Genomic DNA, 27747 nt, shown 5'->3' with positions numbered 1-27747 from the left:
TATTCCATCTCTGCTAAAAGCCTGAACCACAACACTGCACCTGGTGTATGTAATTTATTTCCTTTAACAATGTTATTCTCAACATTTTCTTCCTTTCATTGATCACTCTTTTGATTTTAGATTCTAAAGGACTGGCACAATGTGCTCTTGTAGGTAGGCTTTAAGGTGTAAATGGACCTGAAAATGTGACCACTCCTTGGGGATCATGAGAACCTGTTTGGATTTGGTGAGATTGGTTTTTATAACCACCCTCTGTGGAGGGTGTGATGCTGGTTGTGGCACAGGAGAAGCTGAAGGGTATCTCTGCAGCGTGACTTCTCCTACCTCTAACAAGGACTGATGTCTCACTAAAGCTTGTATCACAGCCTGAGCATTTATAAACAATGGTCCACTGAATTTTTCCCACACCTGTGTGGAATGAAGTTTGTTAGGGGGCATGAATAAGGAGGGAATGTGTGGCACACTATTTCCATATTGGTGCACAGAACTAAGTTCACGTGGTAAGACCGGGGACCAGCAGTTTGCTCCAGCCCTTAACCTTTTATTCCTTACAATCGAAAGAGTTGAGGAGCAGGGGTGTAAGAGTTGGCTCTGGGTTGGGGCTGGAGATTAGGGCCTCAGGGCTGAGACAGAGGTTTGAAAGGTGGAGGGTTGAGGGCTCCAGCTAGGGGTGTGATCTCAAGGATAGAGGGGACTGAATGCAGGCCACTGAAAGGCTACATCCACGAGAGAAGCTCTCTCTCCCCTTGAGCTCAGGTGCTACTTTGAAGGGGGGAAAGAAACCTCACCCTGCCATGGAGCTCTGGGGGTAGACCTGTGGGGTTGAGACCAGTGAATAGAAGTATTTCTCCCACGCAGAGCCTGAACAACTCACATGGCATTAAATAGGCTGAAAAACAGCCTCATAGCCACAAAGCTTAAAGCAGGGCTAGGCAATAATTTTTGATGAAGGGCTTTCCAAGATTTTGGAAAGTGGCCAAGAGCTGCACTCTTCCATGCTACTAATGGAGGAGGTGCAGGATTGGGAATGGAGGCTGGGTGCAGAAGGGAGCTTGGGGTAAAGGACTGGGGTACAGCAGGGACAACTGAGTTTGGGAGGGAGTCTGGGTGAAGGAGGCAATTGTGACCTAGAACAGGAGATTGGGATGTGACCTAGGGTAGGAGATGATTGTGCTCTGGGACAGGAGATTGGGGTGCCAGATCTGGGAGAGGGTATAGGTACAGGAGGGAGCAGGAGTGGTAGGGAGAGCAAAGGGTTAGGGAAGGGAGGGAATGGAGTGCCAGGGGGAGGCTAAAGCCAGGAGACTTACCAGCTAGCAGCTAACACAGAGTTTAAAATGTTCCTCAGCCAGCCTGCCTGGCCATGTGCTTATGTGACTAGCTGAGCAAGATGGGAAGGGGCTTGGTGATTTGTGACTGCTTGTTATTTAAACAGGCAGCTCCCAGGGGCCAGTTTCTGGCCAGCAACTGGCCAATGGGATTGTGCTAGAGGCATAGGCAGCACCTGAAGCTTTCCCTCTCAACTCTGAGATTAAAGTTTTAAAAGGAAACAGGGCCAGGTGGCCAAATCACTGTGTAGAGATGTAAGCAACTAACTGACTCTTAACTAAGCATAAGCTTATTGGATAGTCCACTAATCACTCAATTAGTTGCTTTCTCCTATCTGTCTGCCTCTATCAGGAGGAGCCTGCCAACTCTTAATACATTTAAAAGGCAAATCAGGGTTAGCTTCCAGGACTGGGAACTAATCCCACTGTGGCTTCCTTTCTTATTGACTAATCCAGGGAAATTCCATCAAATAGCTGATTAGTTGACTAAACTAAATTTATTTAAGTGGCTTGTGTGGCTGCAGGGCAGCCTGCCTGGGGAACTCCATTCCTTCTCCATGCCAGAGCTTATGGCTTAGCAAGTTGGACAGTCCATAGATTGCATTTTGCCCAGGCCTCACAAAAAGAAATTCAGGTTTACAGGGTTTCTCCTGTGGGGATTCTCAGATGTCGAACAAGATTTGAGCTCTGACTGAAGTTTCCCCCATAGAGCAGTAGAAGAGTTTCTCCCCTGTGTGGGTTCTGTTATATTGAATACAGTTTGACCTGTCTTTGAAGCCATTTCCACAATCAAAGGAGTTCTGAGCTATCACTCTTGTTTGTATTATCAGGTGATAGATAAAGTGTGAGTGCCATCTAAAACATTTCTCACAGTCAGAGTAGGTGAAGGGTTTCTAACCTGTGTGCGTTCTTTTGTGTTTAACAAGGCCTGACCTCTCCTTGAAGCTTTTCCCACAGTCAGGACATCTGAAAGGTTTCTCTCCTGTGTGGGTTCTCCTATGAACAACAAGGTTTGAACTATTCCTGAAACTTTTCCCGCAATCAGAGCATCTGAAAGGTTTCTCTCCTGTGTGGGTTCTCCTATGTGAAACAAGATGTGAGCTCCGACTGAAGCTTTTCCCACAGTCTGAGCAATTGAAGGGTTTCTCCCCTGTGTGGACTCTTTTATGTTTAACAAAGTCTGACCTGTGTTTGAAGCCTTTTCCGCAATCAGAGCAGTTATGAGGTCTCTCTCCTCTATGTATTATCTGGTGATCATTAAGTCCTGAGCGCAGACTAAAGCTTTTCCCACAGTCAGAGCAGCTGAAAGGTCTCTCTCCTGTGTGGGTTCTCCTATGAGCATCAAGACTTGAACTCTGACTGAAGCTTTTCCCACAGTCAGAGCAGATGAACGGTTTCTCTCCTGTGTGGGTTCTCTTATGTACAACAAGGTGTGAACTCTGACTAAAGCTTTTCCCACAGTCTGAGCAATTGAATGGTTTTTCCCCTGTGTGGGCTCTTTTATGTTTAACAAAGTCTGACCTGTATTTGAAGTCCTTTCCACAATCGGAGCAGTTATGGGGTCTCTTTCCTCTATGTGTTACTTGGTGATCAATAAGTCCTGAGCACAGACTAAAGCTTATCCCACAGTCAGAACAGCTGAAAGGTCTCTCTCCTGTGTGGGATCTCTTATTAGCAACAAGACTTGAGCTCTGAGTGAAGCTTTTCCCATAATCAGGGCAGGTGAAAGGTCTGTCTCCTCTGTGGGTTCTTTCGTGTTTAACAAGGTTTGAACTCTCCTTGAAGCTTTTTCTGCAGTAAGAGCAGCTGAAGGATTTCTCCCTTGTGTGGATTCTCCTATGGATAATAAGGTGTGAGCGGAAAATGTAGCTTTTCCTGCAATCAGAGCAGTTGAAAGGTTTCTTTCGTGCATGGGTCCTCCTGTGTCTAACAAGGTTTGAACTCCGACTGAAGCTTTTCCCACAGTCTGAGCAGCTGAAGGGTTTCTCTGCTGTCTGTGCTCTTTCATGTTTAATAAGAGTTGTACAGACACTGGAAGCACAGGGTAACTGTTGATGGGGGATTTTCTGTTGAACCCTTTCTGTGTTTGCTTTCACCACTCTGTTTCTGTGACTGGATTTACCCTGCCCTTCTTCTGGATGGTTTCCTTGCTGCCTTTGTGGGCTATACTGACTCTCACAGGTGTCTCCTTGCTCAGGGATCTGAGAAACACAGCCTTCAGATCTTTCCCATAATTGCCCACATGGAACCATTTGCTCCAGTTCTTCCTGCTGATGAAGACTCCTCTCACTGTTCTCAGTCAGCATCCCATCACCTGCTGGGACAGAGAGAATCTGAACAGGATTTCCCTGTGCTAATCTGAAAGAAAAATTATCAATGGGGAATAGAAAATGGGTGGCACACCCAAAGAATGGTTGGAAACGTTGAATAATCAAAAGCCCAGTTCACCCTTCTTCCTCATAGCCCTTTTGCCCACCCAGCACCCTCATATTGGAGTTGAAGACAGGATGAAAGGTCAGTGAGACTTGATAAACATACACAAGTGACACCCGCTATTAGGGGACAGAAATTTGTTTGTGAGTCGGTTTAGCTGACTGCTCACCTGTGATGATCCCTCCTTCCTCACAGCCCTGGAGATCTGGGACCCACAACTCCTCCCCTTGCTCCTTCCAGGAGATCACATGAGCTTCGAAGACTGGAAATCCTAATTGGGGAACAATTAACCAAATACTGATCTTCTTCGTTAAGGTCTGTGCCATTCCTGCTTCCAGAGCCAGGATCTGAGTCACCCATCCAGAGAGGCTCCTTCCACACCTTGCAGAGACTGGGCTCTGGATTGGACAAGATCCCAGGACACACTCACCTGCAGTAAAGGTGCACCCCCCCTGCCCAGCTGATTCCCCAGGGGAGCTCTAAGCGCTCTGCTGCACATTCTAGGGTACAACTTAGTCTCCCTCATGGTCCCTTATGTTACCCCCATCCCAGAGCATGACAGGAACACACTGCTCAGAAGAGGAGCTCTAGTGAGGATTTGCAGGTCTGACAGTGAGGTCCCCAGGCAGGGCTCAGACTGCAGCTTCCACGTGGCAGATCACTAGGGCTTAGAAAGGAAGGACCCAGCAGAGCTCTAGAACCCCAAGGGCTATGTCTACAAAGCACTTGGCTACAGGTCTCAGCTCATCCTGGTCTTTGGCTCAGATGCTCTACTTGGGCCAGAATGAGGCAGGGAAAGTTGTCTGAGCAGGAGAGTGAACTGTTGGCTGGTTGCTTTAGACCCTGCTTATGTTCCACACTCCTGATCCTGATAGTCTGTGCCTGAGTGGGCCCTGCCAGCTGCCCACAAGAATTGCCACTCCCATAGCCAGCCTGGGCAGTGCCCGGCTGTTCCTGTGGCTGGCCAGGGTGGAGATGGGTTGTGCTGCTTCTCTGCTGCTTGTGGATGTTGCTGCAACTGAGCTCCCCTTCTGCAGCCTCCGTTCTACTCTGCCAGCAGCAGCCTTTGTGTGGTTTCCCAGCTTTCTTTTGTGGCCAGTCTTGCCTGCCATCAGCTGCCCTGCTGGGCTGCACAGAATATACCAGAGGCATTAAAGGACTCTGAAGGGCTCAGCCCACTGGCAAAAGGGTACCTTGCAGGCACTAACAACAGCTCAACCCAGCCCCACAACTCCAGTACCTGCCGTTCCTGCCTGGGCATTTCCATTCACTAGGGAAGTAATAGTGTAATCGATTAACTGATTAATCAAGAAGCAAAAGCTTATAGGTTAACAGTACAGACTACATGCATTTGCCCCTCCTCCCCAGTAAATTTTTTAGCAGGCTGGCCAGTTTGCACCTACCCCTACTCTAGCTTTGCTTTTAAATTGTTTTATGAGGTGGACAGGCAGGCAGCCCAGCTCTGTTACGGGTTGTGCCAGGTCTTGGAACTCTGAAACCTCACCAGACAGAGGCTTCTGTCACCCCACGCTGCTACTTCTTTATGAGAGGCAGCAGCACAGGGAGGTAGGCAGCTCATCTGCCCAGGAAGCTGGATTTTAAACTGGTCCCCTCACGGACCAGCTCCCTCCTGGCATACCAAGCTGCTGTCTCTGATACAGATGGAGCAATGAGAAGTGGCAGGGGGCTCCTTGGAAGTAAGGACAGAGTGCACTGGCTGCTGGAACTACCTCCTGGGGACTATAGAATAGTCAACTAACTGATAAGAATCAATGAGGTTATTCGATTATTCAATTAACCAATTTTAACATCCTGACCACTGACACCTCCAGCTAATGGGCAAGGTGGTAGGGAAGCACATTGAGACCTTAGAGGATTACTGGCAGTGATACTCCTGACATTGGGGAGGCAATGAACAAAACCCAACCCAGCTGCTCGAGAGCCAACTCAGCTGCTCATACCCGAGGACAGGAATCCTTACCCAGCCAGCTCACAGCCTCATAATTCTCCTGCATCACATCCCAGTAGAGGGCTCTCTGGCCCAGGTCCAGCAGAGTCCATTCCTCCTCAGAGAAATACACAGCCACCTCCTCGAAGCTCACCGGCTCTGCCATGGCCATTTCCTGTCCCTGGCTCTGCAAGCCGGGGGCTGAGCTGGGGACAGACATAGGTATTCTGCAGCCTGGCAGGGGGAGAAGAGCAATTGGAGACATTTCAGGAGGGACTTTCATCCTTACCACACCCTCAGACTCCCCAGACTCTGTCCCTGTGACACACATGCTGGACACTACCACTGTGGTCAAATGTTGAGTCTAGATATTCCATAAACACCACACAGTAGATAGATCCCAAATCCACATTCATTTCTCTCAGTATCTGGCCTGAGTTTCAATATTACTGCGCTGATATCAATGGGATTCAGTTCTGAACACCCAGTGTGTTTGAGAAAAAAGCCACTAGTTATGCTGCCTGAACAGAGAATCATAGAGCTGGAAGAGACCTCATAAAGTCATCAAGTCCAGCCCCCTGCTCTTGACAGGACCAATCCCAACTAAATCAACCCAACCAGGGCTTTGTCAAGCTAAGACTGAAACACCTCTAGGGATGCAGACTCCACTACTTCCCTAGGTAACCCATTCCAGTGCTTCACCACTCTCCTAGTGAAACAGTTTTTCCTAATATCCAACCTGGACCTCTCCCACCACAACTTGAGACTATTGCTCCTTGTTCTGCCATCCGTTACTACTAAGAACAGCCTTTCTCCATCTTCCTTGGAACCTCCTTTCAGGAAGTTGAAGGCTGCTATCAAGTCCCCCCTCCCTCTTCGCTTCTGCAGACTAAACAGACCCAACTCCCTCAGCCTCTCCTCATAGGTCATATACTCCAGCCCCCTAATCATTTTGGTTGCCCTCCACTGGACCCTTTCCAATGCATCCACATCCTTTTTGTAGTGGGGGGCCCAGAACTGGACACAATACTCTAGATGTGCCCTCACCAGAGCCAAATAAAGGGGAATAATCATTTCTCTGGATCTGCTGGCAATGCTCCTCCTAATGCACCCTAATATGCCATTAGCCTTCTTGGCTACAAGGGCACACTGTTGACTCGTATCCAGCTTCTCGTATCCACTGTAACCCCCAGGTCCTTTTCTGCAGAACTACTACTTAGCCGGTTTGTCCCTAGCCTGTAACAATGCTTGCGATTCTTCCGTCCCAAGTGCAGGACTCTCCCCCTATCTTAGTATCATCTGCAAACTTGCTGAGGGTGCAATCCATCCCCTCATCCAGGTCATTAAGATATTGAACAAAACCAGTCCTAGAACCGAACCTTGGGGCACTCTGCTAGAAACCGACCGCGATCCTGACATCGAGCCATTGATCACTACCCACTGGGCTCGGCCTTCTAGCCAGCTTTCTATCCATCTTACCATCTATTTATCCAATCCACATTTCCTTAACTGGCTGGCAAGAATATTGTGGGAGACTGTATCAAAAGCCTTGCTAAAGTCAAGGTATATCACATCCACTGACTTTCCCCATGTCCACAGAGCCAGTTACCTCATCATAGAAGCTAATCAGATTGGTCAGACATGACTTGCCCTTTGTGAATCCTGGCTGGCTGGCTGGCTATTCCTGATCACTTTCCTCTCTTCCAAGTGCCTCAAAATGGATTCCTTAAGGATCCCTTCCATGATTTTTCCAGGAACCGAGGTAAGACTGACGGGCCTATAGTTCCCTGGATCGTCCTTCTTCCCTGGGGGTTACATTTGCATTTTCCCAATCATCTGCACCTTGGATGCATTAAGTCCAGACCCATGAATTTGTGTACATTTAGCTTTTCTAAATAGTTCCTAACCTGTTCTTTAGCCACCAAAGGCTGCCCATCTTCATCCCATCTTGTGTCACATAGCGCAATAGTCCGGGATCTGACCTTGTCCGTGAATACAGAGGCAAAGAAAGCATTGAGTGCTTCAGCTTTCCTCACATCATCTGTCACTAGGTTACCTCCTTCATCCAGTAGGGGCCCTACACCCTCTCTGATCACCTTCTTGTTAGCAAGCCTGTAGAAACCTTTCTTGTTATCCTTCACATCCTTTTCCAGTCTCAATTCCAGTTGCGCTTTCACCTTCCTGATAACCCCCCTGGCATTCTTGAGTTATACATTTAAACCCCTCCCTGTCATTTGTCCAAGTTTCCACTTTTTGTATGCTTCCTTTTGTGCTTAAGTTCACCAAGGATTTCCCCTGTAAGCCAATCCAGTCTCCTACTATGTTTGCCTCTCTTGCTACGCATCGAGATGGTTTCTTTCTGTGCCTTCAATAAGGCTTCTTTAAAATACTGCCAGCTCTCCTGGACTCCTTTCACTTTCATGTTAGCATCCATGGGGATTCTGCCTCTCAGGTCTCTGAAGGAATCAAAATCTGAAGTCCAAGGTGTATATTTTACTACTCTCTTTTCTTCCTTTGGTCAGGATCCTGAAATCTACCATCTCATGATCACTGCTTCCAAGGCTATCACCCACCTCTACTTGCCCTATTAGTTCCTCCCTGTTTGTGAGCAGAAGGTCAAGCTGCGCACGGCCCCTGGTCGGATCCTTCAGCACTTGTACCAAGAAGTTATCCCCAACATTCTCCAAAAACTTCCTGGATTGCCTGTGTACTGCCGTATTGGTCTCTCAACAGATGTCAGGGTGATTCAAGTCCCCCCACGAGTACCAGGGCCTGCGATCTGGAAGCTTCTCCCAGTTCTCCGAAGAAAGCCTTATCTACCTGATTCGGTGGCCTGTAGTAGACACCAACCACAACACTACTACTGTTGTTTGTATCTCTAAACTTAACCCATAGACTCTCAACAGGTTTTTCTCCCTCTATATACTGGAGGTCTGAGCAATCATAGTGCTCTCTTACATACAGTGCAACTTCTTCTCCTTTTCTCCCCTGCTTGTTCCTCCTGAACAGTCTATACCCTTCCATGACAGCGCTCCAGTCATGCAAGTCATCCCACCAAGTCTCTGTTATCCCGACTAAATCACAGTTCCTGGACTGGGCCAGGGCCACGTCCTTCCTGCTTGATGCCCAGGCTTCTCGCATTAGTGTACAAACCCCTCAGATAACCAGTTGATCGCCCTATCTTCTCCATTCAAATCAGGGATCTTCCTTTCTCACTCGTTCCTCTTTGCATTTCTTCCCAGCATCCGACTTTCCTACTCCCCTCAGGGTTTTGGTCACCGTCCCCCAACGAATCTAATTTAAACATGGCTGCAGGTGTCTAAATTTAGGTTCCTGCAGCTAAAATACCTCGTTTTCCTCCATATATTTGTAGCACAAACCTGTCATCAGGATTAAACCAACAGAGACTTTATAACCCCTCCCCACAAGAGAGATTAAGTGATGTTAATGCCAGTCAAATGTTTATTAGTAAGCAGGCGTGATGCATGTTTGCAGGATGAGACCCTGAAGTATGTAGATTCACAGTATCCAAGGGAAACATTAGCCCTGCAGTCTTACCCCTCTGTGACACAAGCCATTATACTTAGCCCAGTTACCTAGGCACAAAGCTCTGTTTCCCTGCAGAATGTTTTCTATAAAATCGCTCAGTGCTGAGTTGGAAATATCAAGAGATGGAGAATCCATCACCTTCTGTGGCCATTTGTTTGTGTGGCTAATCACTATCCCTTGCAAACATTTGTGCCTCCTCTTTAGCCTGAAACTATCTCCTTTCAGCTTTCACACTGAGCCATATTCACTAGACCAGTGTTTCTTAAACTTGTTGTATAAAGTACCCTGTCAAGATCATGAGGATTAGATTCAACCAATAGGAATGTAGGTAGGAATTTCAAACTGGGACAAAGGAATTTTTGGCTTTTCCCTCTCCTTTTGTCCTGGGCAGTTTCTCTCCAGCTATTGAAGGGGACAGCATGTCTCTCTCTAAGAAAAGACTCTTCATGGTCTGTAAGTAGGATAAAGTTTAGATAAATCTCTTAGGTTTTATTGTTTTACTAGCCAATTAGCCCATCATAAGACAGGATTTTCAGGTCTTCTCTCTTTCTCTCTCCTCCTACTGGCACCCTCCCCCCTCAGCTCTCCTCCGCCTCCTGCCTCTCCCTCTCTTCTCCTCCTCCTCCTGCCTCTCTCTCCCCTTCCCCTTCCCCTCCCACCGTGGCGCTCGGCTGAGTGCTGCCTGCTCAGCCGGGCTGCTGGGAGGGATGGGGGTGGGGCGGTGATGTACACGGCCAGGGGGCAGGGCCATATACATCACTGCCCCGCCCCCCCCCGCCATGGGAGAGCCCAAACGGCCTCGGTGCTGCTGGCTTCCCTGGCGGCCTGGCTGAGGGGGCACAGCACTCAGCTGAGTGCCACAGCAGATGGGGAAGGGGGGGCATGACATACATGGCCCCACCCCTGGCCATGTACATCACCGCCCTGGCCCATGGTGGGTTTCTCCTCCACGAGTATATTATTTTCTTATTTTTCCATCTAGTCATTATGTTTGCAACAGGATATTGTGGTGATAATAAAAGTTATTTCTCTTCTTTTTTTTAACCTGGCATTGGTTAATTTTTGTGTCTTGGTTTGTACTTTGGGGTGAAATTTCCCAAGTGATCTCTCCCCTGATTTTTGTATCAATACTTGGGTGGTGGCAGAGGAGTTTTATCCCCAAAATCTAGGTTAAGATTCTTGGGGGGGGGGGGGGGGGAATTTTTTTCCAAAGCCAGGAAAGATAAAGTTTTGGGGTACTTCAGCTGGCCCCCACTTCTGCATTTATCGTGCCAGAGTGGGGAAGGAGCCATGACATGGTGGCATAGTGGCGGGATCATTTTGAGAACCCAGGATTTGTAAAAGGACACAGGTTTTTCTTTTGAGTTGCAAGCTTTGCAGGTTTTTTTCCTCTTGTTTTTCTTCCTCTTGTTTTTTGTTTTCTCTGCTGCCCCAGGGAGGGGCAGACAGAAGGTTAAGCTTAAGCCAGACACACACCATCGGACCAAAACAGTTTGTTTTTTTCTAGCTTTTGGAGCAACTGGATAGCTAGGCTACTTAAAGCATGATGTCCAGTTCTAGGACAGATTCATACCCCAAGGAGAGGAGACAGGAGCCTGTCCCTGTGAGTCCAGGGGGAAGTAACCTTGAGGGGGCAGGAGCAATGTATAACAGCCCTCCTCTCACCTCACCAATGCCTTCTATGTGGGAGGCTGCCTATAAGGTAGCCGGCAGACCTCTAACTGAGAAAGAAGTAGAGTTCCTATGACAACTGGAGCAATTACACAAAAAACATTGGGCGAGACTAGCACAAATAGAAGCAGAAAAACAAGCAAAGCTAGCAGCCATAGAGACAGAGACAAGGAGAATAGAAGTGGAAGCAGAAGAAAAGCACACCTAATGAGAAGCTGAGGAGAAGCGTGCCCAACAAGAACATCAGGCTAGGCTAGCAGCAACAGAAACAGAGACAAGGCAAATGGGAGTGGAAACATAGGCCAAGATAGCAGAAATAAAGGCAGAGATCAGGTGAATAGAAGCAAAGGCCTCACCAACTGACCATCCTGCTCCCATGAATGTTCCAGTCCCTGTTCCATACTCCAGGAAACTCCAGATCCAGAGAGTGAAAGAACAACAGAGACTGTATCCTCCTAGGGGGTCCAGTGTACAACCATGTGGTGATGGGGTGTGATTATGGCACAGCTAATATGTATAATTGGCCTGGTACCTTAACCTAGCCCCAGAACATGTATGAGTGTAAATGTTCTGTGTTGCCTGTAGCTAACCGTAGTTTTTGTGAGGGTGCTCAGTGTGAGCAGCCTCTGTGTATGGAGCTTGGCAGTTTGGCTGCTGGGAGGGGCAGTATGCCTGTGGGGGAAAGGTTTCTTCCCAGTTCTTTGTCTGCAGGGGGTGCCTGTCAGCCTGGAATGGATGAGGAGAATGCTGTGGGTCCAGATTCTAGAGACAGCTGAACCCCAGAAAGGAGAGGACCCTAGGTTTGTGTCTGCTGGGGACAGTAGTTCTGTAACTGGGGTGGGTCCAGCATAGGCGTGTGCAGCACATTTCATTAGGATGTGCACCAAAGATTTTTTTAAAAATGCACTTTGACCTCCCCATTAGCCATACCCTTGACCCCTGTTAACCACGTCCCTGGCCCCCATTAGCCACACCCCTGGAGGTAACCCTCTCTGGGCAAGATGGGAACGTGACCAAAAGTAAAAAGTGTTATGTGACCCCCCCAACCCAAAGACTTTTCCCACCATCCTCCTACCAATAGGGATTAGTTTGCCCCCCCCCCCACTATCCTGCAATTGCATTAAACCAGTGTGTGAGACATTAATGCAGGGGTGGAGAGGCTGGGGGAGGGGGAGTGGGAGGAGTGTTCCCTCTAAGAGTTTCCTCCGATGAGCAGAATGAATTTTGGGTTGTGCACCAGTACTGAGTTCATATGGCTTGTTTGGATGTGACATTGTGGCACCTAAGTTTATTAATAAATATCTACCTTTCCCCTCTGCTGCCATGTCTCCTTCCCTTGCTCCATCAACTCCCCTGGTGCCTGCTGCCCCCCAACCCCTCACCCTCCTCTGCTGTCCTGACTCCTGCCCTTCTCACTACCTTCAGCCTTCCTGAGACCTGCCCCCTTCCACCAGCCCTTCTCCGCCCCCGTGCCCACTTCTCCAGTAGCCCCACTCTGATCATGTGAGCTACCCCCCTCATCCCTTTGTCTAACACCTCCCTTGCGTCTCTCCTCTGGTGCTGGTCGCTCCCCTGCAGGTGTCTGCTCTTCTGCCTCACCCCCAGAATCCCCTGGCACCTGCACCTTCCCTTACCCCTGCACCCACCTGGTGCCTCCCCCTTCCCTCACTGCTCCTGCCCCCTTTCCCCTTTTTCCGATGCCCACCCCCTCACAACCCTCTGCCCTCATCCCCCTCATGTCCCTGTGCACTCACACGACTTGCTCCAACCCCACCTTCCTCATGCCCACCCCTTCTGTTAAGCCTTCTCCCAGCACCTCTCCCTCCAATCCCCTTACCCTCTCCTCTTCCAGCATCACCCTGTCCCCCCTCCCACTGACACCTCCCCTCCTGGCCTTTTCCTCATTGTCTCCACTTCCCCCCTAGCATTTGTGTCTCCTCTACCCTGTCCCTTTGGTGCCTTCCCCTTTCTTCCCCTCTCTCCTCCCCCTCCGTACAAGCCCCTTCCACCCCATCCCCTTTCTTCCTCCTCCACCCTCCCCCACCGCAAAAGCCCCTTCCTCTCCCACCCCTTCCTCTCACTCTCCCCCCTTACCTTCAGCTTCTGCCTTACAGCTTGCAGGGCTGGAGTCAGAGCCAGCCCAAGCTGCAGGGCCGGGGAGGGGCACCCCTGGGGCACCACGCGGTGCTGCAGCACGGGGTGCCATGCGGTGCTGCCGGGACAGGCAGGGGTGCCCCCAGGGCACCACGCAGTGCTGCCAGGTGCACTCCCAGGCACCTCAAGGGCACCACACCATGCTGCTGGGCTGGGCAGGGGTGCCCCCGGGTGCCTCGCTGTGCTGCTGGGCCGGGTGGGGTCCAGGGCACAAAAATGGCTCAGGCAAGCCGGCCCGAGACATTAGGGTGTGCCTGGGCATACCCAGCACACATGCCTATGGGGTCCAGTCAGTATCATGTCAGAAATCCAGGGATCAAACCAGTCTGGTGCTTGTGCATTACCTGTTGCTGGTGTGTTGCTAGGAGGGAGGAGAGTGACTCTCTGTGATCAGGGTACTATCCTAGCCAGGACACCCCTGGTGTGGTACCTACAGACAGTATGGAAGTGTGCAGCAATCTAGAAAGCTGTGAGGGGGAGAGAGATGTCTCTGCTCTCCCCCCAGAGAAGTCTGTTTGTTTTCCTGAAGAGGGGTTGTGTACAGACCTGCCTGGTCAGAAGGTTAAAAGAACTCAGGAGGAATTGGCGGTGGCTCAGCAAGGTGATGCTACTGTAGGGCTAGGGGAAGGTCAGCCTTTGCTTGCAGAGGGTCATAAGGAAGAGGATCTTTATGGTGAGGTTGGCCAGCAGTTTGCTGTGCCTGGAGGGGGTAAAAGAGACTTGGGGTTAGAAAGATCCAGTGTGGACAAAGGTAAGGAAGTTGCAGAGGGACTGGGGGTTATTTCAGATGGAATGAAGACAGCCAGGGAGATGAAACAGCCCCCTGGTGACCAAGTGACTGTGTTTGACCATCTTGCTAGAATGTGTGTGTTGCTGGGACATTAATGGTTTCAGTCTGATTCCTTGAAGGGACCAGAGATCCATAAGTCTATCAGGCCAGTACACCCAGGCCCTGTTTCTGAGAGGCAGTGGCCCACTTGGAAAACTAGACTGGAAACAGCAGGGTGCCAGATTAATGTCTGGACTGCTTGCTTCATGATTATCTGTGGAGAGCAAAGAAATCCCATAGCCACTGTGAGCAGGGGAGACATACCCAGCCTGCCCTTTGTCTTTGAGAGAAGTTCACGATTTGAACACACAGGGCAATGGGGGAAGGGCAAGACTTGTGTTGCCAAGGGAGGCTGCAGTTTTTTTCAATCTAGAAGCCCAAAATTCTCAGGGTACACTTGCTATGGGTTTGAGCCTACTGCTTATGTCAATCTTCATAACCAATGTGTTGCTGTTACTAAGAATTGTAATAATGTCCACTGTGCATGATTTTGTACCAAAACCCTGAAAACTGTTAAGAAATGTACCCAAGGACACACTTGTCTGAGTCAGAACTACAACAATGGCTGCCTGTCGCAGGGAGCCATAGCCTGTAATACCTCTAAGGCTGGTATAGGGGGCACTGTCTGTGAGGTGGAGTGTTTTCCATATAAGGGCATGTAAATTAATAATCTTCCCCTGCTCGCTCCACCCATTGCAGTGAAAGATCAGCCAATAGGCTGACTTGTGCTCAGGCCTGCTACTCCACCCACTGCAGCAAAAACCAACCTATGGGGTGATAAGTTCACAGGCAATAAAACAGGCAGGCAGCTCCTCTCTCACGGGGGATTCGCATCGAGTGAACGCCTGGCCTGATCACCCAGACGCCTTGCACCCCCCGCTCTCGAGTCTTACTGAGCGTACTCCGAGTTGGTCGGCCCGAGCGGAGATAGTTTATGAGCATGTGACCGGTACTTGTGTTCCTGCTGTCTCCAGAACTGGTATAACACCCCCCCCCCCCCCCATCATCACTATCCTAATTGATTTTTTAATTGTCCTTATTGCTTGCCAAGTGACAGTGGCTAAAAAGTTACTAAGTTAGTTTATAAATAGTTGTGGTTTAGGTTTTTTACTGTTTCCTTGTATAAAGTTGTGTAAATAATCAGCACTATGAACAATACCAGTGTTAATTCAACTGTTCCTAACCCCTGGGCAGTTATTGGTAATTATTGTGATTTAGAAAAGCCTCAGGGAATTGTTTTGTGTTGTCCGGCAATCTGTTTAATTTTTGTTCTGATGATTGTCTGGAGCCATCAAAATAAAATCAGTTTCTGCTTTTTAAAACCCCCAGTTGTGGTCTCATCCTTTCCGGCATCCCTTCGAACCTCGTGTATTACGGGGACTGACATGGCATCACGAACACGATGCCGGAACCCCGGAGACCATGACAACTCTGACAGTTGCCCCTGGGCTAAAACGGAGACCCCAGGTTCTGAGGAGGATCAGTTTAATCATTTGCAATACCACCTCCTCTGTATTCGATAGCGCGAAGGGGCCCCTAACACCTTTGACTGGGTCTGTATCATAGGACACAGCCATGATTGTAGGACCTACACCGTTCCTTTGGGGTTGAGCGATGTGGGCTGCTTGCTAACTTGCCATCCCACCTTCAGGGCCACCCTGGCCGATAATAGCCTTCAACCACGTCTCACTCAGGTGGGTGAGACAGCCCCTAATTCAAACCCTCTTAGCCTCTGGAAAGTGGTGAACAGGGTATTTAAACTCTGTGGGGTAGTCCCCTCCATCTTGGCCCCCGAGCCAAGAGCCCCACATGGATCACCTACACACCACCTGTTAATAGGATTGGTCCAAAGGTTAGATGGGATAAAAAAGGTAAAAAACTACTCCCCGATTCTTATAAATCAGAGGATGTTCTGGCTGCCATCTGCAATACCCTAGTAGCGGCCCTTGATAAAGTTACCGTCTACCATGGGGCCGTTACAAATTGCGCCCGTGAGGTGGCGCACTCGCAGTCGGAGGGAGAACCAGAGTCTTCCCCTCAGACGCCAAAGACGCCTCCTTTAGAGACACAACTTCCTCACCCATACCAAGGCTCTCATGACCCACCAAACATTTACCCTGGCTTGACTACCCACAGCTCCCGACCTGATTGTACCGGAGGCCCTTCTTGTGACCGTAACCCAATTAAAAATGGATGGTCAGGGGAATGCCTCTCAGGTAACCGATACCCGCCCCCGAACCAAGGCAGAAATGAAGGAGTTCATCACGGACACTGCCCGACGTCCGGATGAGCCTCCAATAATCTGGGAGGGACGATTAGCCTTGGAACAGGGGAATGACTGGGTTGACCGGGAGGAAGCCTTAACGTTAACCCATACTGAGAGTTGGTCGCGGGGCCTTATGGGGGGAGTACTGGCAGCGAATAATCATTGGCCTGTAACAGCCGCGGCTGCCGCGCACCTCCAAATACAAGGGGGATTTCGCGCAGTACAGATGCCACCTGATTGTGTGAATAACTCCACTACCCTTATGTACGCGATCGCTGGGAGTTCTATTCTGCTCTGGGATCCCACCGCACACCCCCTCAACTTAACTAACGTTCAGACGGTAGCACAAAACCCATTTCGTTTTGTTGATGATCCCACTCAGATTCCCATAGAAGACGCGGCTGTTACCCTAGCCGTGGACAACAGCCCTAATCTAGACACAGGGGCTCTTCTGTGGCTAAGGGGATACACAGGACAACCTATTGGCCGACTATACAACGCTGTAGAGAGGGTGAAATGGGCAACACTAAAGGCTGCCCTACTTGCAACCCCCTCTACTCTGGTGAAAGGGTCCAAAATGGCGCCCAAACCCAAATACCCCAAGCGTTCGTTCATCGAGCGTAAGATTTTTGCATTTTTATTGGGTAAGGGACTTACCAGGGAAGCTATTAGGAAAATGAATAGTGATCAACAGAAAGACTTGGCTGTGAAATTGGGGTGGGAAGATCGCCCTATTCCCCCGCAGCCAAAAAACAGGGAGAGGCCGAGTGCCTAGCGGTCACTCGGCCCAATTTAAATGACCCTCGACCCTATCAAAACCTGACTATCAAAAAGGGGATAATTGTCTCGTTTTCGGTAGACACGGGGGCACAGGTATCCATCATCCCCCCCGATATGCCCCACATCCCCACTGGAAATATAGTCTTTGTACAGGGATTAAATAGCGTTGAAGCTCGTCCGGAAGTTAAAGTCTGGGCCCATCTTAACGGGAAGGCTGTTACCTTTACTGGTCTCCTGGGAAACACCCCCCTTTTGGGAGCGGGGGAGATACGCCGCTTCCGATTGGCACAGCGGGTGGTTGAGGCATTGCCTGTTGTGATTGCAGAGGGCAATCGACCCCACCAACCTGTGCTGCTAAATGCTACCCCATGGCGATTCTCTCCCATCCCCACACCTGAAAGAGGTCAATCGAGTATTAGGACACTATTGAACCACCTTTTAAGCCAGGACAAAGTCCAGCAAATCCCTATCAGTAAATATTTGTCACCTGCATGGGGAGTCCCAAAACCTCATAAACCCAATGAGTATTGAATGGTCATTGATTATTGGGCCACCAATCGTCATATCCAGCCTTTAGCCTTTGCGGCTCAGTGGGACATCCCCTCTATAGAGCATATTTTGGTAAATAACAACTACCAATGGGGCTGCACTTTAGATTTGAAAGACATGTTCTTTCAAATTCCCCTGCATGACCCAGAGGGAATTTTAAATTTTGCTTTTGACGGAGGCCTGTACCAGTGGAACGTTTGCCCACAAGGGTACCGTAACTCCCCAGCATGTGCTACTACAGCCCTAGCAAAAACTTTAGAGACCATTTTAACTCTCCCTAAAGTTCGTACAGTTCATTATGTTGATGATGTTTTGATAGGTGGGTCAGATCCCCTTGATGTCCAACGGGTCACAAACAGTGTCTTAGAAGCCCTTAGCTTTGATGGTTGGGACATTAATCACCAGAAAAGTGCTACCACACCCTCTCAAACATTTCAGTTTTTAGGATTTAAAATTGAAAGTGGTTGTCTCCAACATCTCGTGTATCATCCACTAACTAGTTCAACAGAAGTAGGATCTGTTCCCATTAAAAAGAAGGTACAGCAGCTATTAGGTGTTGTAAATTACCATCGCCAATTTCTCCCCACAGACCTTCTAGGCTCTCTGGCTGTAGTTCAGGCTTATGCGAAAAACACTCGCAGGCCATGGACTACAGAGGCAGATGAGGCAGTAGCTACATTATCCCGTTGGTTAGGGTCAGCCCCCACCCTATATCGATGGAATCCTTCAATTCCAGTCGTAATAACTTTTGCAGCTACGGCCACACATGTAGCCATTTCTGTGTCCCAAAATGAACGGCCTGTATACCACCAAGCAAAGAAGCTGTCTGGACCAGAGCACCGATATGGTGCAGTGGGTAAAGCTTTGCTAGCAGCTCAGTTAGCTTTACCCTGGGGCGAAATGGCTCAGCCTAGCCTCCTCAAAGGCCCTCATGCAGAGTTAATCCCATGGCTCACACTCACTCCAGCTCCTGATTTTCAAGGCAACACCAGTACCTGGCAACGCCTCGTGTACGGTGTCCAACAAAGCCTAGGTCTTTGGTGATTTCAAACTCAGGGATCTGAAAGAACTGGTAGCGAAGCTTTAGCTGAAGTACCTGGCTCTCAGCCATGGATTGTGGCCGATGGGGGAAGCTCCCCTACCCCACAAGCTGGAATGTTATGCTCTGTATGTGATTTCTTTTATCCCAAGTCTCTACCCCTGAATGATTCCGCCCAGAAGGCCGAGGCTCAAGGAGTTTTGCTAGCTGCCACCCATCTCGCAGTCATCCACCCGACTCATCGAGTAGTTTTGGGCCTAGACTCCAGTTACTGCATCTCAATTTTAACTGGAGAAGGGACTCCTATAGCCCATGAAGAGATCTGGGAAAAGGTATTTGAGTTAGCTACCCGAACCAAACAGCCATGGTTCGTAGTTCATTGCCCCTCCCATCGTGTAGATGGGAATGGAGGGGATTACTACCTGGATACTTTACTTAGAAGCCATAGTTTTGAGGGTTCAGGTAAGGACCATTGTGATGTTTTTTATGCAGAACCTAGTGATGTTGATCCCTTTACTCAGTGGTTACATGAACAGTGGGGTCACTTACCTGGTCACGCCTTACATTCCGTTGTGTCAATGCAGTCCAATCAGAAAGCCAAGGTTACCCGACAGCAATGCACTGAAGCAGTTCACCGATGCTTCAATTGCCAACAAGCGCGAGCCCTTAATCGAAATAAAATAACTACGGGGGCATATGATCCTCAGTATTTCTCTCCAGGGGAAGTATGGCAAGTTGATCTTATTGGTCCCCTCCCAGGAGCCAAACAGTTCCCAAAAGGTCTTGTAATAGTGGACCTAGGAACTCGGCAGCTTTTGTACTACCCCCTACGTAAAACTACTGCCCCTGCGGTTATCACAGCACTCATGCAAGCCATAGCCGCCTGGGGTCCACCCACGGAAATTCAGTCCGATGAAGGACCACCTTTTACCAGCCAACATCTAGCCCAAGCTGTGTCTCAGTGGGGGATATGTCTTCATGTCCATCTCCCATATCACCCACAAAGCAATGGAGTTGTGGAACGATGTATCGGCATGTTAAAAAACCAGCTACGGGCTGCATTGGGAACTCCTGACTTTAAAGGATGGAGTAAAGTCCTATCCCAAGTTCTCATTTCCTTGAACGAGGCGTATTCTAGATGGCCGGAAGTTAAAGCTAAGCCCCGGCCACCATGGAAGCCACAGTTCGCAAACTCTCAACTTGTCTGGGTAACCATTCCCAATGCCAAAGGATCTCGTAACCTAGTCCCAGGTGCCATTCTTAATTCCGGTCAGTTTCCTAACATCTATCATGTCCAAATCGAAAACAACAAACAACCTACGTTAGTCCATCACAATTGGCTTTCTTTTCGATCTTAATTAGCCCGCCTTGAGGGCGTTGTTTGTCCCCTTTTTGTTTTTCAGGTACCAACCCATTCGAGCCCATCACTGGCTGAACAATCTCTACAAGGTGGTGGAATATACCACCATCCCCACCGGCTGTTTGACTTCAGGAGCCGACGAGAACCATCAAGATGGAAAAAATTTAAGTCTGCCACTGAATCTTTAGTTTGGGGATATGTTCAATTTAACCCTCTTTCTTATGCCCTTATTTTAGGTCAGATTGACCAAATGTCCCGCAATCTCGAAGCCCTCACTAATTTGACCACTGAAGGGTTTCGACAAGTCGATTTGGCTCTCACTGTACTAGCTCATTATGCCGAACAGAATCGTCTAATGATACAGGTTATATTGCAGAAGGACTTTTGTATGGCACTCGAGGACCTTGACCCCAGGTTTAAGGACTAATACTGTTTGCGTTTCAAGCCCGGGTGGAACAACGTTCGGATTCGCAAACAGCGGGAAGAATGGGACTGGTGGCAAACAAAACTTTCCTCTTGGGGACTGAATACTTGGGCATCCACCATTAAGCAGTGGTTGATTGTATGTGCTCTTGTGTTACTAGCCTTTTTAGTGAGCATTGCTGTTGCAAAAGCTCTTATCCACAGAGTTGTTTCCGCTTTCCCTGTTACTGTTGCTTACTTTTCCCTTTCTCCCCTTTCTGAAGACAGCAGCTCACCAGAACCTCAATTTACCCAATTGGCTTTTTAACTGATTACCCTTACATGCGCTCTCACCTTAGGCAACCCCCTTACCGCTTGCTCCGGACAGCCACGGGGGAACGTCCGAGTCAGAACTACAACAATGGCTGCCTGTCGCAGGGAGCCATAGCCTGTAATACCTCTAAGGCTGGTATAGGGGGCACTGTCTGTGAGGTGGAGTGTTTTCCATATAAGGGCATGTAAATTAATAATCTTCCCCTGCTCGCTCCACCCATTGCAGTGAAAGATCAGCCAATAGGCTGACTTGTGCTCAGGCCTGCTACTCTACCCACTGCAGCAAAAACCAACCTATGGGGTGATAAGTTCACAGGCAATAAAACAGGCAGGCAGCTCCTCTCTCACGGGGGATTTGCATCGAGTGAACGCCTGGCCTGATCACCCAGACGCCTTGCACCCCCCGCTCTCGAGTCTTACTGAGCGTACTCCGAGTTGGTCGGCCCGAGTGGAGATAGTTTATGAGCATGTGACCAGTACTTGTGTTCCTGCTGTCTCCAGAACTGGTATAACCCCCCCCCCTCCCCCGCCATCATCCCTATCCTAATTGATTTTTTAATTGTCCTTATTGCTTGCCAAGTGACAGTGGCTAAAAAGTTACTAAGTTAGTTTATAAATAGTTGTGGTTTAGGGTTTTTATTGTTTCCTTGTATAAAGTTGTGTAAATAATCAGCACTATGAACAATACCAGTGTTAATTCAACTGTTCCTAACCCCTGGGCAATTATTGGGAATTACTGTGATTTAGAAAAGCCTCAGGGAATTGTTTTGTGTTGTCTGGCAATCTGTTTAATTTTTGTTCTGATGATTGTCTGGCGCCATCAAAATAAAATCAGTTTCTGCTTTTTAAAACCCCCAGTTGTGGTCTCATCCTTTCCGGCATCCCTTCGAACCTCGTGTATTACGGGGACTGACAACACTGTATGTTCAAAAGCCTCGTTACACTGGTATTTCACTGTTAATACTTTTAATTAGTGTTGGAGCTTCTCACCTGAGAAGGGGCAGTCCAAAATTGGTGTGCTGTGTGAAAAAGGAAACTGAGGCACATCAATATATTGTTTTCATTGCTAAAAGCCAAGATGCGTTCACTATGGGGAATGAGGATACATACATTGTCCCAGTGTTAATTGGGTTTCAGAACATTGCCAAAGCTGGCATGGATACATTTAATTTCTTTAGTTCTGACCAAGGGCATTACTGTACTCACTAACGGGTGTTGGGTCCAAATTTTGTGTAACGGGGCCCATGTAAGGTATCTAATGAAAGCTGCTGATTCTATGTAAGATACTTGTGTACATGTGTGATGTTTATATATAAAGTGTTCTCATTAATCAACTTTCTCTCTCTTTTATTAATATATCTTTAGAGTTGAGATTCTAAAGGATTGGACCAGCGTGATCTTGTGGGTAAGAGCTAAAGTGAAAATTGGCCTGCAACTGTGGCTGAGTCCTTTGGACCAGGAGGATCTGTTTGGGGCTGGTGAGTATGGGTTTTACAACCTCTCACCTGTGTTTGAGGCCTAAGTCTGATGATGGCGCAAGGAAGCTGGAGTGTCTAAAGGGTTTTGCTGGTGAGGCTTCCTGCTGGCCAGGGTGGCAGCTGAAGTGCTTGGTGTAACTAGAGGGGTGCCTTAGGAAAGGACCCCAGTTGAGGGCAGTGAGTAGCCCTGGTTTTAAGCAATTCGCCCTCAGGTGATGCCCTCAGCAGTGCCAAGACCTGGCCTGGTGTATGACAGTGCTGTATTCAGTAGGATGCACAGAACCTGGTCAACTGAGCTTTGGCTCAGGACCCCACACTATTCTAAATTTGATTTGAGACTGAGAGTTTGATTGGTTAATGAGGCATTTCTGCATTCAATTACTTAGAACACTCTCTGTATGTCAGTTATGGTAATCCACAAATGTTGAAGGGGTTCTTTAATACTCATGCATTTGCTAGGAATATAAGGTGTGTACTTATTTACTGTGTTTTATCTCAGACCTCCACGAAGAAATCACAGCCAGTGTGGTCAGACTGTCCAGCACCATCTGTGATTTGGGGAGTGTGTCATGGTCACGAGACTGGGGACTAAGGGGTTAACTTACCCAACCCAGGCAGAGTTGGCCAATAGGAATGTAGGTAGGAATTTCAAACTGGGACAAAGGAATTTTTGGTTTTTCCCTCTCCTTTTGTCCCGGGCAGTTTCTCTCCAGCTATTGAAGGGGACAGAATTTCTCCCTCTAAGAAAAGGCTCTTCACGGTCTGTAAGTAGGATAAAGTTTAGATACATCTGTTAAGTTTTATTGTTTTATGGTTGTGGAATGGGAATCTGATGTCTGTGCACTTAAAAATGGGGTTTGCTCTCCTTTGTAACTAAGTTCCTGGCCCATGGTGAGTTTCTCCTCCATGAATATATTATTTTCTTATTTTTCCATCTAGTCATTATGCTTGCAACAAGAATATTGTGGTGATAATAAAAGTTCTTTCTCTTTTCTTTTTAATAACTTGGTATTGGTTAATTTTTGTGTTCTGGTTTGTACTTTAGGGGTGAGTTTTCCCAAGTGATTTCTCCCCTGATTTTCGTACCAATATTTGGGTGGTGGCAGTGGAATTTTTATCCCCAAAATCTAGGTTAAGATTTTGGAGGAAATTTTTTCCAAAGCCTGGAAAGAAGGTTTTGGGGTACTTTTGCTGGCCCCACTTCTGCATTTATAGTGCCAGAGTGGGGAAGGAGTTGTAACAGGTTGGGACAAGTCTCACTATACCTATGCCTGAGGAGCTGAGACACTAGCACCCTGCTCCTTTCACAATAAACCTGGCTGAGCACCTTAGCCTCCAAATGGAGCCTGGGTCTTTCTTTAGCGACAACCCTGAGCTGTGCTGCATGGACAAGCTGCACCAGAGCTCCAGAAAGGGGTGCCCTGAACAGTCATAATGGCACTGCAGTCACTATAGGAAGCAAAATTATCAGTCACAGCAGCACCTGGGAATTCTGGTGCAAATTAGGATCCATATGCTATTGGGGTGCTCATATGGAGCTAAGCATCACCCCTGTTTAGTGTAGGTATCCTTCCCCAGCCCTGTGCAACAGGGACACACTATAATAGCTAGTGCAGAGAGAAGCGACCTCACACAGAGAGTCTAAGGGACTTGATCAAGGTTACACAGGAAGTCTGTGACAGGGGCAGAGAACTGAACACCGGTCTCCTGAGCACAAAGCCAGACATTCACACAGGAAGAAAAAGTCCCTACCTGAAGATATTTCACTCTAAAAAAACCAACACAGATAATGTGATTTATCTCCACTGCACACAGAGGCAAGTGAGCCCCAGAGAGAATGAAGCTGAACTTTTGAAAGGAAGCCCAGCCTGTGCCTGAAATGCAAGGAGAGATCTGCCCATGTTTCTCTACTACAAAGCTACCCCTGAGAAAACTTAGAGCGTGAACTGCCTCATCCACCCTCCATCAGTCCCAGCACCCAGCCCTTCCCACTGGCAAAAACCAGCCTGTCACAGAGATTAGCCACAGGTAGGGAAGGACTCCAGAAACTGCACCCTCCTTCCAGCGGCTCAGCCCACTGCCACAAGGGGACCCTGCAGGCACTAACAGCCGCCAGAGCCAGACCCACAACTCTGGTACCTGCCATTCCTGCTTGAGTCCTTCCACTCACACCTCCGGCCAAGGCACAACATGGGCAAGATAGTGGAGAAGCACAATGAGACCTTGGCTGTGGGAAATGCAGCACCATTGTTATGTCCTTGAACCTGCTTCTCCTGGAAGCGGGTATGGAGGGGACAGTATCACACAGGAGCCAGGATTATTGGGGGAGATACTCCTGACAGTGGGGAGCAGGGGCAAGGAGGGACCCTGAACCAAACCCAGCCCAGCTGCTCCAGAGCCCACCCAGGTTCTCATATCCAAGGGGACAGGAATCCTTACCCAGCCAGCTTACAGCCTCGTAATTCTCCTGCATCGCATCCCAGTAGAGGGCTCTCTGACCCAGGTCCAGCAGAGCCCATTCCTCCTCAGAGAAATACACAGCCACCTCCTCGAAGCTCACCAGCTCTGCCACAGCCACTTCCTGTCCCTGGCTCTGCAGGCCGGGGGAAGACATGGATGTTCTGCAGCCTGGTAGGAGAAGAGCCTCATTGGAATGTATTGCAACACTAGATGTAGCACACAGAAACTAGCACTGAAAAATGTGGTTAGAAGTACAGTAATTACTCGTTTAACATGTGCCCACTTAACACTTTTTCACGATAGCATGATTTTTTGGGGGGGAACTTTTTTAAATAACATGACCGTCCCCAAAATAACATGATAAAAAAATCAAGTGGCAGACTACTTCCTGTGGCAGAGTACCAAGAGGTACTATAAGGGGGCTGTGACGGGTCTGCGTCTGGCGAGGGGAGTCGGTGGGTAACGGCACAGCAAGCAGCAAACCCTCCACTGCTTTGCAGGGAGGCAGGGGAAGCCCCGCACAGCAGCCAGACAGGCCAGCTGGGGAAACCCAGCTGCCGGCCTGCAAGCAGGGATGGAGGAGAGGGGATGAAGCGTCCGGGGACATGGGCCTTTAACACAAGACATCTGCTCAGAAACCAGAGTGCTGGGCAGGAGGCAAAACAACAGCTCTCACAGGCAACCCCCCAGCCGCTGAATCTCACCCCTTGGGCACCACCCACCTCTCAGGCAGGGAAGAGGCACCATCTCCAATCACTCGCCACCTACACAGTGCCGGGAAGTGGGTGCTATCACCCCCCATCCTGGCAGGGGGAAAAACTTTCTGTTTCTTCTCCCATATTTTTACAAACACTGCAAATGCCCCTGCCCTACCGCATTTTTTTCTGGCAGGGCCCAGATCCTGTTCTTAACCCTGTCTGTCTGTCTGTCCCAATTTTACCCTTTGGCCCCTCTCTTGGCTCTGCAGCCAGTTGTGGGATCTCCTCACCCACATGGTCAGTTTGACCTCTGCACAAACTTTGCTTCCCCAGTAAAAAAAATTTGGAGTCGGGGCATTCAAGTGAAAAGCAAAACAAAAAACAAAACCAAGAAACAAAACCCCTCATTGACGTGGGCTCTGACTCCCCACATTCACCACACGAGGGGGGGGGGCAAAGGGAAGAGGGAAGGTCCAGCCTACTAGATTTTGTATGCTGCAGATAGCGGGGAGACTAGAAAGCCGGGGCAGGCTCCCCAATATCTGGGGGGTCCCCAAGCTTTAGGGGCTAGATCCAGGCAGGCCAGGGACCATGTAGTGTAAGCAGAGGGGCGATATGAGGGGGCAGGAGAAAACATTGTTCTAAATACATACACCCAGCAGAGGCTGCACAGATGGAGCAGCTGGGGGGAATCAGCCACTGAATCTCCACTTCCTGTTGGTGGGCAGGCAGCTGGGGAGCAGGGATATGGCAGCACCCGGATCTTCCAGCACTGATGGGGAGGGAGAAAAGAAATACGGGACAATTCACCCATTTTTAAGAACAAGCCAGGATCCTGCAGCCGGGCTTAAATCCAGCCATCCCTTTAGCCAGGGATATCTGCTCCCTAACTAGAGTGCTGGGCAGGAGGCAAAACAGTGGCTCTCCCAGGTAGTCCCCAGTCACTGAATCTCACCCACCTCTCAGGTAGGAAGAGATGCCAGTGCTGAGAAGCAGGTCCTGCCACTCCCTATTCTGGCTTAAGGGAAGGGGCGAATCTTCTGTCCCCTCTTCTGTACTTTTGCTAACACTGCAAGGTTATGTCTCGACTGCATCCCTTTTCCATAAAAGGGATGCGACACATCACAATTGCAAATGAAGCGGGGATTTAAATCCCCCCGCTTCATTTGCATAAACATGGCTGCCGCTTTTTCCCAGCTCGGAGCTTTGCCGGAAAAAAGCGCCAGTCTAGACGGGGATCTTTCGGAAAATAAAGCCTTTTCTGAAAGATCCCTTATTCCTTATTTTAAGAGGAATAAAAGATCTTTTGGAAAAGGCTTTATTTTCCAAAAGATACCCGTCTAGACTGGTGCTTTTTTCCGGCAAAGCTCCGAGCCGGAAAAAAGCAGCAGCCATGTTTATGCAAATGAAGCGGGGGGTTTAAATCCCTGCTTCATTTGCAATTGCAATGTGTCTAATTTGCATCCCTTTTACGGAAAAGAGATGCAGTCGAGACACAGCCCAAATGTCTCCCATCACCACCACCTTGACTAAGGTATTTTTTATTTTCTGGCAGAGGCTGGTTCTTAACCCTTCTGCCTGTCCCCATTTTACCCTTCAGCCCCTCTCTTGGCCCTGCAGCCAGTTGTGCAATCTCCCCACCCATACAGTATCGCCCCTGCACAGATTTTGCCTCCCTTGCAATTTCATGCATCAACTTCCCTCCACAAACACATCCAAGTGAGAAGGGAAAAAATGTAAAACCACTAATGTCGCACCCAAGTCTCCACATTTACCACACATGGGGGGGTGTCCAAATAGATTTTGAGTGGCCAGGCCCCAGGGAGTGGGGGTGGGGGTAGAAATCCAGGGCAGGCTCCCCAAGATTGGTGGGTTCCTTGAGCTTCAGTGGCCATGTCCGGCCCCCGGGCCGTAGGTTCCCGGCCCCTGCCTGGCCGCGCGAGCCAGGCTTGGAGCAGGCGCCGAACAGGGATTCTCCGGCCCTAGAGCGAGGCCGGGCCGCGGCGCGTTTCCAGGGGCTGCAGATAAAACATTTCCCCGCGTCCCGCCCCACCCCCAGCAGGCAAGCGCCGCCCCCGGCCACGTGGTGCCCGTCACACCCCAGCCCTGGGACGGGACCCGAGATGCTCCCCCGGGAAACCGCTGCCCTTTGGAAACACCCCCCCCCCCGCCCCCCGCGCGCGCTCAGTTCGGCCCCGAGCAGCCCCCCGCCCCGCACGCACCGGGCTGCAGTGACACCAAAGTTCGCTCCTTAGGGCGCAAGCGCTTACGGGCGGAGCATGCGCAGTAGCTGCGACGGAGGCAATAGCGGCGGCTGCTCAGCGGCACGCGGATCACGTGCCCGCGCGAGGTTGCCAGTGGGGAGAGTGGAACGCTGGGTGGGCGGCTCGGGACTAAGCCCTGACGCTAGACCGGGGCCGGAGTCTCTGACCCGCTGCGCATGCGCGGTCGGATCCCTCCCCCCCTTCCT

At 49.4% G+C, this 27747-nt stretch overlaps 2 protein-coding genes across 7 annotated transcripts in view; one reads left to right on the top strand and one right to left on the bottom strand.

Annotated features, from left to right (window-relative positions):
* Positions 1-39: 39 nt before the first annotated feature.
* Positions 40-27678, bottom strand: LOC142821579 (uncharacterized). Of its 6 annotated transcripts, none has more exons than XM_075912951.1 (6): positions 27548-27678; positions 25931-26049; positions 24559-24747; positions 5743-5943; positions 3931-4032; positions 40-3642 (listed from the first exon to the last, which is right to left on the bottom strand). In XM_075912951.1, exons 1-6 carry the CDS (start codon positions 27556-27558, stop codon positions 2222-2224), a joined length of 2043 nt encoding a protein of 680 aa, XP_075769066.1. In that variant the 5' UTR covers positions 27559-27678; the 3' UTR covers positions 40-2221. The 6 variants fall into 6 exon arrangements, with proteins under 6 accessions (XP_075769066.1, XP_075769067.1, XP_075769065.1 ...); XM_075912952.1 differs by having other exon boundaries at positions 27500-27636; XM_075912950.1 differs by lacking the exon at positions 27548-27678 and adding an exon at positions 27035-27465.
* LOC102454089 (solute carrier family 22 member 6-like) overlaps positions 27499-27747 on the top strand; it is a 29090-nt gene continuing 28841 nt past the window's right edge. Inside the window, exon 1 of the mRNA XM_075912961.1 lies at positions 27499-27627. The gene's annotated coding sequence lies outside the window, so the exon portion shown is untranslated. The remainder of the gene's footprint in view (positions 27628-27747) is intronic.

Source organism: Pelodiscus sinensis, chromosome 31 (assembly GCF_049634645.1).
Source record: "Pelodiscus sinensis isolate JC-2024 chromosome 31, ASM4963464v1, whole genome shotgun sequence".
Lineage (NCBI taxonomy): Eukaryota > Metazoa > Chordata > Testudines > Trionychidae > Pelodiscus > Pelodiscus sinensis.
The sequence above is the reverse complement of the archived record's forward strand: the minus strand, read 5'-3'. Positions and strand labels throughout refer to the sequence as shown.

Bases quoted from the DNA above. Each gene is read 5' to 3' on its own strand.
- LOC142821579 (XM_075912950.1), bottom strand. The intron at 5,944-24,558 runs GTAAGGATTCCT...TCCCCCTGCCAG, and splicing joins CGAGGCTGTAAGCTGGCTGG to GCTGCAGAATACCTATGTCT. The intron at 3,643-3,930 runs GTGAGCAGTCAG...CTGTCCCAGCAG, and splicing joins GGAAGGAGGGATCATCACAG to GTGATGGGATGCTGACTGAG.